Source organism: Teleopsis dalmanni, chromosome 1 (assembly GCF_002237135.1).
Source record: "Teleopsis dalmanni isolate 2A chromosome 1, ASM223713v2, whole genome shotgun sequence".
NCBI classification, from domain to species: domain Eukaryota; kingdom Metazoa; phylum Arthropoda; class Insecta; order Diptera; family Diopsidae; genus Teleopsis; species Teleopsis dalmanni.
In genome coordinates this window covers 216,941,148-216,954,932 of record NC_051846.1, presented here as the reverse complement: position 1 = coordinate 216,954,932, position 13,785 = coordinate 216,941,148, and the positions used below count along the sequence as shown (strand labels likewise).

The following is a 13,785-nucleotide window of genomic DNA, read 5'->3' as shown; positions in this document are numbered from 1 at the left end:
TCCATGGATAAAAATAAATTCAAAGAAATGTTAAATAAGTTGCAATGTGAAAAGAAAAATGAAAATCGACAAAAATTAAAAATATTGTTATACAAGAAACCAAAAAACATAGCGGACATCATGACAAGATTCAGATTAATTGAGGAATATCATGACAATTATCATAGCGGATATTTAGGAGTTCGCAAAACTTTTACCAAATTAAAGCAAAAATACACGGAAAAAGATGAAACAAATGGTACATAAATATATTAGTACTTGTGAAAAATGCCAACGAAACTTTCGAAATAGAAATCGACAGTTGGGCCATTAAGACCATAAAGATTCATATTAACTATGCTATGTGATTTAAGTCGATTCATAATTGCATACCCAATCATAAACAAAGAAGCCAAAACAATAGCTAAAACTTTAGTAGAACAACTCATATTTAAATTCGGCTCCTTATAGATTTTAAAATCTGATAGAGGAACAGAATTCGTAAATAAATTGCTAGCTACAGTTACAGAAATTTTGGATATTAAACAAATTTTCTCGACCCCATACCATCATGAAACGGCAGGAACAATAGAAAGAAACCATAGAGTACTTAAGGAATATTTACTAAAATTTGCTAATGTAATGTGATATGGGTCACACAACGTATAAGTGCTTCAAATAAATTTAAAGTAAACATTGACACAGTTATATTTTTAATAAAATTAACAATAAATTATTTTCAGTAACATCCTGCTAGATCTTTATTACATTATTATATATGTTAGAACTCCACTCCATACCCAAAGGTTAATGTGTGTAAAATGTTTGTAAACTTGCTTTGGTCGTTGCAACCGTGCAGCTATAATTAGAAAATGCAACCCAGTGCACACATGAACTGTCAGTTCATGTGTCAGCTGATGGTCATTTGTGCTTGGCTTTTGTTTTCGAGTTCCGGTAGAGGCAAGGCGGTTGTCACGACCAAAAGTAAGTGAAAAAATAATTAATTTTAAGTATTAGAAATTAATAAATTTGTTTTAAGATTTTAAAGCATTACATTACATTACATTACATTACATTACATCACATTACATCACATACACACAAATAACTTGTTTTGCTATTAAAATTTGGTCAACAACAACACTAATTAAAAAATAACAAACCTTAAAATTTTTGTGGCAAGCTGTAAAAATCTTGCGGTAATCGAGAAAAGAAAATAGTGTGGCGATTTGCCTGGAAAGAAATCCGAAAAAATCCTTTTAATCGGGAACACATATAAAAAGAAAAATATGTCATCCGGCAGCCAGAAGTCGACTGTACAATGTGCCGTATGCAAAAAGGTGAAGACTGGAAAGATGGTGCAATGCGACGCATGTGACCAATGGAGTCATTTTGCATGCGTGGGCGTGGACGACAGCATTGCAAACCTGCCGTGGAGTTGCGATAAATGCAACACGGTAGTGCAGGTTTCACAAGAGGTTCCAGATAAGGCACCAAGTGAGGAGGACTTGGTAAGTAAGGGCGGTTCAATCATGTCAAGAAACAGCATGAGAATCGAACTGCAGTACTTAGAAGAGCAAAGAAAAGCCGAAATGAAATATATAGAAAAGAAACGTACAATAATGCTGAAGTATGTAGGCGAGGATGATGTTAAGGGTGAAGGCATGAGTGAGGTAAGGACACATAGGACGTTAGAATGGGTGAAGAAACAGGTTGGTATGAACAACGATGACAGCAAACCAAACGTAGGTTGTGGTGTTCAGTTGGGTGGTTCAGCTGATAGGGCGGAAGCCCAAGCAGTATCGAAAGTTATACCGGCGCTGATGATAGAACAAATTAATGCGCGTCATGTCGTTCCACGAGATTTGCCTATATTTACCGGAAAGCCGGAAGAGTGGCCACTTTTCTACAGCAGTTTCAGCAATTCAACACGTTTATGCGGTTTCAGTGAAGACGAGAATCTTTTACGATTGCAACGTGCCCTTAAGGGTAAGGCACTTGAATATGTTAGCAGTAGGCTCATGATACCAGCATTAGTGCCGGAAATAATGTCAACTCTTCAAATGGTATTTGGAAGACCAGAACACATAATCAATAACTTAATTACTAAAATTCGAGCAGTGTACATTAATATAAATAAATTGGACACAATTGTTACGTTCGCCTTAGAGGTAAAAAATTTGATTGCAACTATGGAGGCTTCAGAGTTACATTCACACTTAGTGAACCCGTTGCTTATCCAAGAGCTTGTAGAAAAACTACCACCGCAAATGCGATTGCAGTGGGCTGTTGCATCGCGTAATATCAATGTAACACTTAAAACATTCGGCAACTGGATATATGAACTAGCAGAAGCAGCAAGTAATGTATCGCCCGTTTTTAGTGCTGGAGCCAGTGTAGATAATGAAAGGCGCAAAGCGCAACGCATTAATTTTCACGAAGAAGAACCTCAGGGTGCAGTAGGCGATAAGCACAAAATTCTAGCATGCTTTTATTGCAAGGAGGCACATGTGTTAAAAAGGTGTGCAAAGTTTAGAACACTAAAAACAGACGCGAGGTGGAACGTAGTGCGTGAAATGAGACTGTGTGGAAGATCTCTACTGCAGCATGATTTTCGAACGTACAAGAGGACCCGAGAGTGCGGTATACACAATTGCAACATGAAACATCACCCATTGCTACATAAACAAACAAGTTCAACTGCAAGTGGGGCAAATGAAACGTTGGCGGTTCATCATCAACTAACTTCACAAGCGCTGTACAGAATTGTTCCAGTTACAATATATGGAAATGGTGTTACCTGCAACATTTATGCCTTTCTGGATGACGGATCTGGTCCAACGTTAATAGAAAAAGACGTATTAAGACAACTGCGGATTAAAGGTGAAACGAAAGATCTTTGTTTACGATGGACAAATGGTACGGTACGCAAGGAACCTGATTCTGAGCTGGTCAACCTGCAAGTCTCCAAAATACGCGAAGGTAAAAGGTATTCGTTGTGCAATGTGCGTTCAGTAGCTAAGCTGGAGCTACCCGAGCAATCTTTAAATATGACAGAACTTACCGATAAGTATAAACACTTAAAGGGACTACCAGTAGAATCGTATCAAAACGTTAGGCCTCGAATGATAATCGGCCTAAGCAATAAAGAGGTAGCTATGCCAATGAAGTTCAGAGAGGGAGGCAAGAATGAGCCAGCTGCAACGAAAACTCGACTCGGGTGGACCATATATGGAATAATTAAGCACGAACCTAATACTATTAGGGAAACGTTAAATTTACACATCTGTGAATGCGATGATGATCTAAGTTTGCAGCGTTTAGTGAAAGATTTTGTCAGTAATGAAAACGTTATTGAAAGTAAGAAAAAACTAGAAAATATGGAGTTGGAACAACAAAAAAGTATGCAATCAAAAATAAGTCGAAATGGTGAATACTTTGTAGCAAGATTGCTTTGGAAATCAAATAACATTACTATGCCGGATAATTACTTAATGGCGTTGCGTAGACTTCAGTGCTTTGAGCGCAAGCTGCAATCCAATGTAACATTGCAAAGCTGGGTATGTGATCACATCGATGACATGAAGGCGAAAGGTTATATACGCCAGCTGAAACCTAACGAAGCCGAGGGGTATTATCCACGTAAATGGTACTTACCGATGTTTACAGTCAGTAATCCGAATAAACCACAAAAGCAAAGACTAGTGTGGGATGCAGCTGCACAATATGACGGAGTCTCGTTAAATGCGTGTTTGGAGAAAGGTCCAGATCTGCTCACTTCGTTGGTAGATGTTCTTGTTAATTTCAGAATCGGAAAAATTGGTATAAGTGGCGACATTAAAGAGATGTTTCATCGAGTACTCGTGAAAGAAGAAGATCAACATTCACAACGCTTCCTGTGGAGAAATTGTGACGATAGCAGACCACCAGACGTTTATTTGCTACAAGTTATGAGTTTTGGGGCAACATGTTCACCATCGTTGGCACAACTGGTAAAAAATAGTAATGCACGCGAATACGAAACCGAGTTTCCGCGAGCAGTGAAATGTATTTTACAAAGGCATTATGTAGATGACATGCTGGATAGCGTCGACACAGTGGAGGAAGCGATTAATCTAGTCAATGAGGTTAGAAATATTCATAAGAAAGCAAATTTCCATATTCGCAATTGGGTTTCAAATTCTAAGGCAGTGCTGAAAGCTATAGGTAACCAAGGCCAGGAATTTCAATTTTGCTCGGCCGGAAGGCGTATAGACCATACATTTGAGGCAGAGAAGGTATTGGGAATCCATTGGCAAACCGACGCTGATATGCTCACATTTGATCTGAAGTTTACCAAAGCCACTGAGGATGTTCTAAGTGGATATAGATTACCTACGAAGAGAGAGTTGCTACGATTGATGATGTCAATATTCGACCCTTTAGGGATGCTTACCTTTTACATTATTGACGTAAAAATTTTGTTTCAAAAAGTTTGGCGAAGTGGAGTTAGCTGGGATGACGCTATTCCTAATGAGCTAGTTGATGAGTGGAACAAATGGCTGTCGCTGCTTGGCGGTGTGAAAAATGTGAAGATACCGAGATGTTACTTCGCTACGGTTAATAAGGATGCAGACTCCATTGAATTGCATGTCTTTGTGGACGCAAGTGAGGTTGCATATGCAGCGGTGGTGTACCTAAGAGCGAAGAATCGCAACAACATAGATGTTTCCTTGATATGTTCTAAAGCAAAAGTTGCACCATTACGACCAATATCAATTCCAAGACTGGAACTACTCGCGGCGGAATTGGGAGCACGCTTAGGAAACAACATAAAAAGGGCAATAGACTTGAAAGTGACCAGTATAACGTATTGGAGCGATTCAAAGGCTGTTCTATCGTGGATAAAATCTGACCCACGAGATTACAAACAATTTGTAATGTTCCGCATAGCAGAAATCCAGGAGTTGTCCGAAGCAGAACAATGGCGGTACATTCCTACAAAATTAAATGTTGCGGACTTGGCTACAAAACAAACTAGTAATCTAGACTTTACTTGGAAAAACCCTTGGTATAAGGGACCGAAGTTCCTGTATGAAGCAGAAACTTGTTGGCCAAATAATGTTGGCGTACAGAAATATAACGAAGATGCTGAAATCAGAAAGCAACGATTGTTGGTGGCTCATGTAGCAGAGGAGGAACCTCTCATAGATGTCTACCGATTTTCAAAGTGGGAACGTTTAGTTCGATGCATGGCCTATGTGAAAAGATTTATGTCTTTACTATCAACTAATGAAATGAAAAAGAAGAAATCTGTAAACCAATGCTTGTCAGTTGAGGAACTGAAATGGAGTGAAAATTTCTTGTACCAAACAGCCCAGTTACAGGATTACAAGAAAGAAATGACTGCATTAAGTAGAGACGCTAATATTACTCTTTCTAAAATTAGCCCTTTGCGAAAACTTTCACCATTCATAGATGCACAGAATGTTTTAAGATTAAAAGGTAGATTAGATAAAGCCGTATGCATCGATGATTCAACCAAATTCCCAATTATACTATCAAGGAAAAACTACATAACTAAGTTGATCGTAGACTGGTATCATCGAAAATGGAAACATCTAAATCATGAAACGGTGGTTAACGAAATCTTTCAGAAATACCACATTCCGGGACTGCGTAGACTGTTAAAGCAGGTAAGAAATAATTGCCAACATTGCAAGGTTCGCGATGCGAGTCCAAAGCCGCCGGAGATGAGTGTGTTACCAGAAGCACGACTATCAGCATACTCCCGACCATTCTCACATGTTGGAATAGATTATTTTGGCCCGTATACTGTAACAGTAGGAAGACGCTCAGAGAAGCGCTATGGCGTCGTTTTTACATGCCTTACGTGTCGAGCAGTGCATTTGGAGATAGCTTATAGCCTGTCAGCCAGCTCGTTTTGTATAGTGATACGAAATTTCATAGCCCGAAGAGGAGTGCCGAATGTCATCTATAGTGACAATGGAACCAACTTAACAGCAGCTGAAAAGGAGTTACGAGAAGCAATAAAGAACGTGAACTTCAATGAATTGCAAGCTGAATTTACAAGTCCGGAAACACAATGGGTTTTTCTTCCACCAGCTGCGCCGCACATGGGTGGAGCGTGGGAGCGGATGGTGCGATCCATAAAAACAGTGTTAGGAGCAATAATAAGCCCGCAAGCAAAAATTAATGATGAAAAGATGCATAACCTGTTCTGCGAGGTAGAATCAATCATAAATAGCAGACCGCTCACTTATTTGTCGATTGAAACAGCAAGCGAAGAAGCGTTAACTCCGAATCATTTCTTGTTGGGGTCATCTTCCGGGAACAAGCCGCCGGGGAAGTTCGATACTAACGACGAGCACGTGAAATCCTCCTGGAGGCATTCGCAATACCTTGCCGATCGGTTCTGGAAAAAATGGATACAAGAGGTGCTTCCAACGATGACAAGACGGACGAAATGGTTTGGTAAGATAAAACCCATCGAAGCAGGTGATGTCGTCATTATTGTTGACCCAAATTCTCCTCGCTACACATGGCCGAAAGGAATTGTAATTAGTGCCATTAAAGCAAGGGACGGGCAGACCAGGAGCGCCATAGTGCAGACTACTCGAGGGCAATATCATAGACCTGCTGCAAAATTAGCCGTATTAGATGTTCGTGGAGCGGCAGTTTAGAGTAAGTCGTATTCTTATTAAAGAGATACTGGGGGGAGAATGTTAGAACTCCACTCCATACCCAAAGGTTAATGTGTGTAAAATGTTTGTAAACTTGCTTTGGTCGTTGCAACCGTGCAGCTATAATTAGAAAATGCAACCCAGTGCACACATGAACTGTCAGTTCATGTGTCAGCTGATGGTCATTTGTGCTTGGCTTTTGTTTTCGAGTTCCGGTAGAGGCAAGGCGGTTGTCACGACCAAAAGTAAGTGAAAAAATAATTAATTTTAAGTATTAGAAATTAATAAATTTGTTTTAAGATTTTAAAGCATTACATTACATTACATTACATTACATTACATCACATTACATCACATACACACAAATAACTTGTTTTGCTATTAAAATTTGGTCAACAACAACACTAATTAAAAAATAACAATATATTATATATTTTATATATTATATATATTATATATTATATATATTATATATTATATATTATATATATTATATATAATTTTCACTTAAGCGTGCAACACGACACTGGCGACGAGGATAAAACGCAAAAATTTAAGAAAATTTTTGCTACAAAATTAAAAGAGAATTTTTTCAATTTAATAAAAGTGAAAAAGTGAATAAATTAAAAAATGGAAAAACTATTTTACAACATAAAAAGAATTATAATAATACAAATAAAAACAATTATAAGTGAAATGAAACCTTTTCCTTGCGGATTTTGCGAACTAGATTTTGATACAAGTGAAGAACGAGAACTTGTAAGGATCAAATTTAACATACAAATTTAAACCCCACTAACTAAGTGGACAATAAAAACAATAGAACAATAGAATTCACGTAGTTCACTCACTTATTTCTGCTATGAAAAACCAATCAATAGAATTGTAGTGCAAAATAGCACCTTGCTTACTCGAAATGTTTCTTGTCGCTTGCAATGGGTAAAATTTAGGGTGCAAAATAGCACCTTGCTTACTCGAAATGTTTCTTGTCGCCTGTAAATTTTGTATAAAAGGAAGAAAAATTGTGGCTTTCGTTCTATTTGTGATTTGACACCATTGCAGGTAAGTCGTGTAAGGAATATTAATAGCTCAATTCAAGTGACCTGGACACATGTGGCACGTTTGGCCTTTGCTGACGGTCATCAGGTGGACAGTTGAGATTGGATGAGCCAGTTGACATTGGTTGAGTTACCTTTCGTTTGGCCTTTGCTGACGAGGGATAGCTTGGCCAACCAATCGGATTTCCACTTGGCCATTGCTGATGGAAAGCTGAATGACGAGTCACCAGCATTGTATTAGGAGTGTGTTAGGGACAACAGTGGGAGCTCGGACTAGTTGGTCTGGACACATGACGATTCGTCTGGCCAGTGCTGACGGTCACCATGTGGATGGACGGACAAGTCTGGGTGAAGTGATAATGGGTGAGCTGCCTCCAGTCTGGCTATAGCTGGCATAAAGCAGCCCAACCAGTCACCGGGACCACCATCTGGCCAAAGCTGATGGAGGAGCGGATGACGAGCCACCAACACTGTTAGGAGACGTGCAGGAGATACGAGCGTTTGGCAATTGGTGACGAGCGTGCTCAGGCATAGCACCAGTGGCAGGGACCTTCCCCTGGCTCTAGCTGGCGAGAGTACGCATCAGTTCCACCGTTTTCTATTAGAGCTATTTGTGATTTGACACCATCGCAGGCCGTACCTTACTTGGGTTTGTACAACGCTTCAGCAATTCAACGCTTCTGTTTTATCCAACGCCTTAACAATCCAACGCTTCCGGTTTGTCCAACGCCTCAGCAATTCAACGCTTCTGTTTAATCCAACGCCTCAACAATCCAACGCTTCCGGTTTGTCTAACGCCTCAGCAATTTAACGCCTCTGTTTTATCCAACGCCTCAATAATCCAACGCTTCCGATTTGTCCAACGCTTCAACAATCCAACGCTTCCGGTTTGTCCAACGCCTCAGCAATTTAACGCTTCTGGTTTGTCCAACGCCTCAACAATCCAACGCTTCCGGTTTGTCCAGCCCTCTCATCGGATATAACGACTCCAGCAATCAACGCTTTGGTTTTAGTTAATCTCTAACTTTAAAAATTCTCATTAATTCTAATAAACATCATCCTAAAAATACGAAACACAGTGTCTCCTGTTCTTATTTAAAATTTTTTTAACGTACCCCTGGTATACTCGCTGAGTTATACCCGGCTGAAGATAGGGCCGAAAAAGTTCGTTACAAACTTCACTTAAAAATACATAATCTTTGTGGCTTTTGCGAAAAGGATTTTAAATCAAAAAAAAATTTAAAAGACCATCAAAACTCTCACAAAACCTCGTTCGAAAAAGCAGAGAGATTAACCAAAAAAATAAATAGTGCAATAGTGAAGCAGGCAAAAAAGCCATCGCCTATATGAAAAAAAACGGGTATTATTAGAAAAAAAATATATAATTGTATTCAAATGAACACTGTAAAAGATCTAATAAATAAATCAAAAGGATACACAAAACTAAAATACTGTGAAAAGTGAGGGAGCAGTTTACATAACATCAAACAGTGCCAATAATAATAAACAAGACAAGCAGCGAACCAGCAACAAGTAACAACAATCAACCAGCCGACAATAAAATAAACGGACCAAAAAGGGAAGTCAGAAATTTTATTTTTCTTTTATAACATTTATATTTTTAGTATTTAACATACAACTTATATCAACTTTATTCTAAACTTTATTCTAAATAAATGTAATTATATTCTAATTTTAATAAATAATAAACACATGATTTTGAATCTGAAATTGTATCTTTGTCTGTTTTAAATTTTGATTAGATAACTCTATTATTTCTTTGACTCTGTGACATTTTGATTTCTTCAAAAATTATTACAATATTCTAAACTAGTAAAATGGCTCTAGATACCCTGAATAATGTACACCAATTAATTCGAAACGTGAACGATTTCGACGGGACGGACAGGAACCAATTACCAGTGTAATGTATTGTAGTGGACCTACCTCACTTACTTCTTAGCCACTTAACATTACTCATAAATAAAAATAGTAAGCAGATTTATGAATTGGTTGCACTTCATGCATACCGTACAAGAAGCATAAGCAAAGCGACATAAACAAAAGAGTTTCATATTACCAACGAAAGTATTGCCACACGCTGTTCCAATTGCTGAACACATGTTACAATATTTTCAATAGTAATATTTCCTATATTGCAAAAGACATGTGCAAGCAATATTGTCAATGCACTCTAATAATAACTTTGACGTTTGACTTAAATGAGCAAACAGTGTAGTCGCTATGCAATGCATTCTGCAAGGTCAGCAATCACTTTGATTGGCTGCGGTTATACTTTTCCAGGTTTTGTCTGGAATAAAGAGGCGGAGTCATGAGATCGCTATAATCTAGAAAAATGTATAAATACCTAAACTATTGTTCAATAAAATCAAGAATATACTTATGACTGCAGAAATATATGTATTGTTGAATTTATTCTCACTCCTTCTGGCCAAGTAACACTGGTCTAGGTACCAGCGGTAACAAGCCGCTTGATAACTTGTTCTTGATTGCATCAGTAGGTTTTGGATGCATGCTCGTATCAGGCAGGAATAATTACACGCACTCACAAGACAAGTATTACGTCTCATTTTACCTGACGATCCTGTCTACATCTGAACGGGTTAACACATTACATGGTGATCCAGCCATTACATTGATTGAATATTGCCCATACATCCATTTATACATTACATGGCGATCCTGCCATTCATTACACTAGTTCCATTACAAAGAAGTTACATTACATGGCAATCATTACATTACATGGCAATCCTGCCATTACATGGCGATCCTGCAGGCTTCAGTGCCAAGCGGACCAATTAGAAACTATACCATTTGAATTAATTGAAATCAACACGATATGGTAGATGAAGCGACCTTCCACGCAATTTTTCGCAAATACGAATTGATACTTCAAGCGACGAACACAAAATCAGAAGAATACGTTCCAGAACAAGTGGTGCAACACGAAGAAGCATATCCGACGTATGTACCAACACCACGGTCAGCCGGCCCAAAAGCAATTACAATAGAAGAATACAAAAGGCGACAAGAGGCAAGAAAAAGACCTACCACACCTGTCAATCCACCACCAAAAAAGAAGCCAAACAGACGGAGAGGAAAAGCATTCCGCCAACGAAAGCAAATTGCTCAACTGTACGAGAGGTACAACCTTCTTTTCTTTCGAGAGGTTGCAGAAAAGAAGAACATCAAGCTGGAGATAAAGGACTTGCGCAGAAACAGGAATAAGAAGAATTAATAAATTATATTTTTTTTATACATCTATATTATATTTTGTATTTTTGTCAAAAAAAAAAATTAAAATTTTTTTTTATTATGAATAATTTCAATTGTTTTGTTTGTGGTAAAAGTTACCATACAAGTAAAAAATTAACTAAACATATAGATAATAAACATTTTAAACTGATAAATTACGTAAATCAACAAATTAAAAATTTATAAGAAAAAAAAAAAAATATTTTTATTACAAAAATGGGATTTTGGAAGAAAATGGTTACTTCAATTCCACTCATATTCACAGGATATGAAATAGGCAAAACAATTGAAAATAAAAACAATAATATTGTAAACAATAATATGTCAAATGTAAGTTATTTAGAAATTATATTATCAATAACTGTAATAATAATAATAATCTCATTTATCGTTAAGCAAGTTTATAAGAAATTAAAACGTAACGTTGTTAGACAACAGGTACAAATATGAATAAGAACATATAATGGCCACATGGCAAAAAATTTACCAAAATATATTAGTCGAAAAAGAAAATTTTAATAAAGCATATAAATGCTTAAATAAAACTATAAAAATCAAGAAAGATACTGTAAACAAGAATTTACAAACACTTTTCTCCACACTTGAATCAATAAGAAGTATACTAAACGTATACAACGAAAAGTTTTCAAAAGAACATAAAGAAACTGGTTTAGAAATTTTCTGGCATTTAAGAGACAAATTGATAAAAATATTATCACAATACAATATTGATATGTCAATACCACACTCTATATCAACACCAATATCAACACCAATCACCTACATTCCTGAAAATTCAAACACTGAATCTGATAACACAAGAAGAACCATGTCTGACTTCAATTTAGAAGTAGCTACAAAGGCTATTCCCAGCTTCTTAGGAAATCACAGAGATCTAGAACCTTTCATAAAAATAATTGAAATTATTTACAATGGTCTCACGCCTACAGGCAAAAGTTCACTTATTGATTTTATACTTTATGTAAAATTATCGCAAATAGTACGAACAAACATAACTGCGATTCAACAGCCCACAACACTAGAAAAATTAAAAAACCTGTTATCAAGTAAATATAAAACAACAACCACTATACCGAAACTACAAAACCAACTAGCCAACTTAACGCAGAGAAATCTAAACATTTCTAACTACAAAAATAAAATTCTCTATTTAATATCCGAGCTAAATAAACTTCAAATAGCACAAATTGGCCCTAATGCCACACTTGAACAAAAAACACTTATCACTCAGCTAAATGAACAATATAGCTTAACCGTATTTAAAAATGGTTTAAACGACCAATTTAAACAAACTATTTTTTCCGCACTCCCAAAATCTTTAGACACAGCCGTAGATCTAGCCCTAGAACTTAAACAAATTAATGATAATAACAACGCAAGGGTTATGTTTATCTCTAATAATAAACGATACAATAATCGCAATAACTACAACACTAATGACCATAGAAGGTACCCCAACAAAAACACTTTCAGAAAAAACAACAATTCAGGCAACAATAACAATTTCAGCATGACAAATAATAATAAATCTAGAAACAACAACAGTAATAACAACTTTTACAATAATAGTATTATACAAAGACCAAACAACTACAACAACCGCAACAATTTTAGACCAACCAACAATAATAACTACAATAACAGGCCCAATAATAACAGACAAGGACCACATTATAACAGAAACGGTCGTAAAATAAACTTTCTGCAATTTCAGGGAAACGTAGACACCCCGGGGGACAACAATTAACTTCCTCCGGGTATTTGCAAAATTCAAATGTAAACAAGATATATGTCATTACACAGAATTTAACGAATTTTATCACAATTTATAATATAGTTACATATTAGCATTAATGCTAATATTCCTCTACTTATTTACCCCACTGTACCCAAAAAATTTAAATAATAAAATCTATAATTTATTAGGGTCACTCAATTTCATAATTCTAAAATCTATACATTAAATAAAATATCATTTCACAAAATTCTAAAATCTATACAGCATCCAAGTATAGTAATATTTCATACTTTAGCATTTTATGCTACACTTAACATTCCAATGCAATATAAACAAAACCCTAATAAACGCACTTGGGACAGTAAGTAGCCACAACAGGAAACGCTACTATAAACATTTAAGAAGATACACGCATTTTTCTATCGCGTGATCATCTTCTTAAGAATTCATGACACACATACAGTCAAAAGATGAACTGTACTATTTCTGCTGATCATAGCATAATTTCAAGCAGAGAGCTTGAGAGATGACGCTATGTAAATAGCATTACATTTTTTCGTTGTCATGACAATAACAGAGAACGCTTCTGTTACAATTTTAAGTAACATTAAAACTTTATGCTAAAGTTCTGTTAGAACAAAACTTTAAGCTCTTGTCCATACAAAAATCAAAAGCTTCAACTTAACAGAGTTGAGAGCTTGATTTTTGATACTGTTATTGGGGGTATAAAACCCAGGATCATCTATGTTAAGATTAGATTTTTGTTAAAGATTACAATTTCACGTTCGGTTCCGTTATTGAAAAGATTCAATCGGTTCTTAATAAAAATATTAAAGTTCTCAAAACATACAAAACTGTTTAAAGTTATCCAAAATTGTTTAAAGTTATCAAAAGTTAATTAAACATCCAAAATTGTTTAAAGTTATCAAAAGTAAATAAACATCCAAAATTGTTTAAAGTTATCAAAAGTTAATTAAACATCCAAAATTGTTTAAAGTTATCAAAAATTAATTAAACATCCAAAATT

At 36.2% G+C, this 13,785-nt stretch overlaps 1 protein-coding gene across 1 annotated transcript; it reads left to right on the top strand.

Moving 5' to 3' along the window:
- The first annotated feature begins 1,268 nt into the window (after positions 1–1,268).
- Positions 1,269–6,662, top strand: LOC119667284. Its single transcript, XM_038076573.1, has 2 exons — positions 1,269–3,339; positions 3,424–6,662. Exons 1-2 carry the CDS (start codon positions 1,269–1,271, stop codon positions 6,660–6,662), a joined length of 5,310 nt encoding a protein of 1,769 aa, XP_037932501.1.
- The last annotated feature ends 7,123 nt before the right edge of the window (positions 6,663–13,785 follow it).

Coding starts and splice junctions, on each gene's coding strand:
- LOC119667284 (XM_038076573.1), top strand. CDS start 1,269: ATGTCATCCGGCAGCCAGAAGTCGACTGTACAATGTGCCGTATGCAAA. Junction 3,340..3,423: donor TAATGAAAACGTTATTGAAA/GTAAGAAAAAAC, acceptor AATACTTTGTAG/CAAGATTGCTTTGGAAATCA.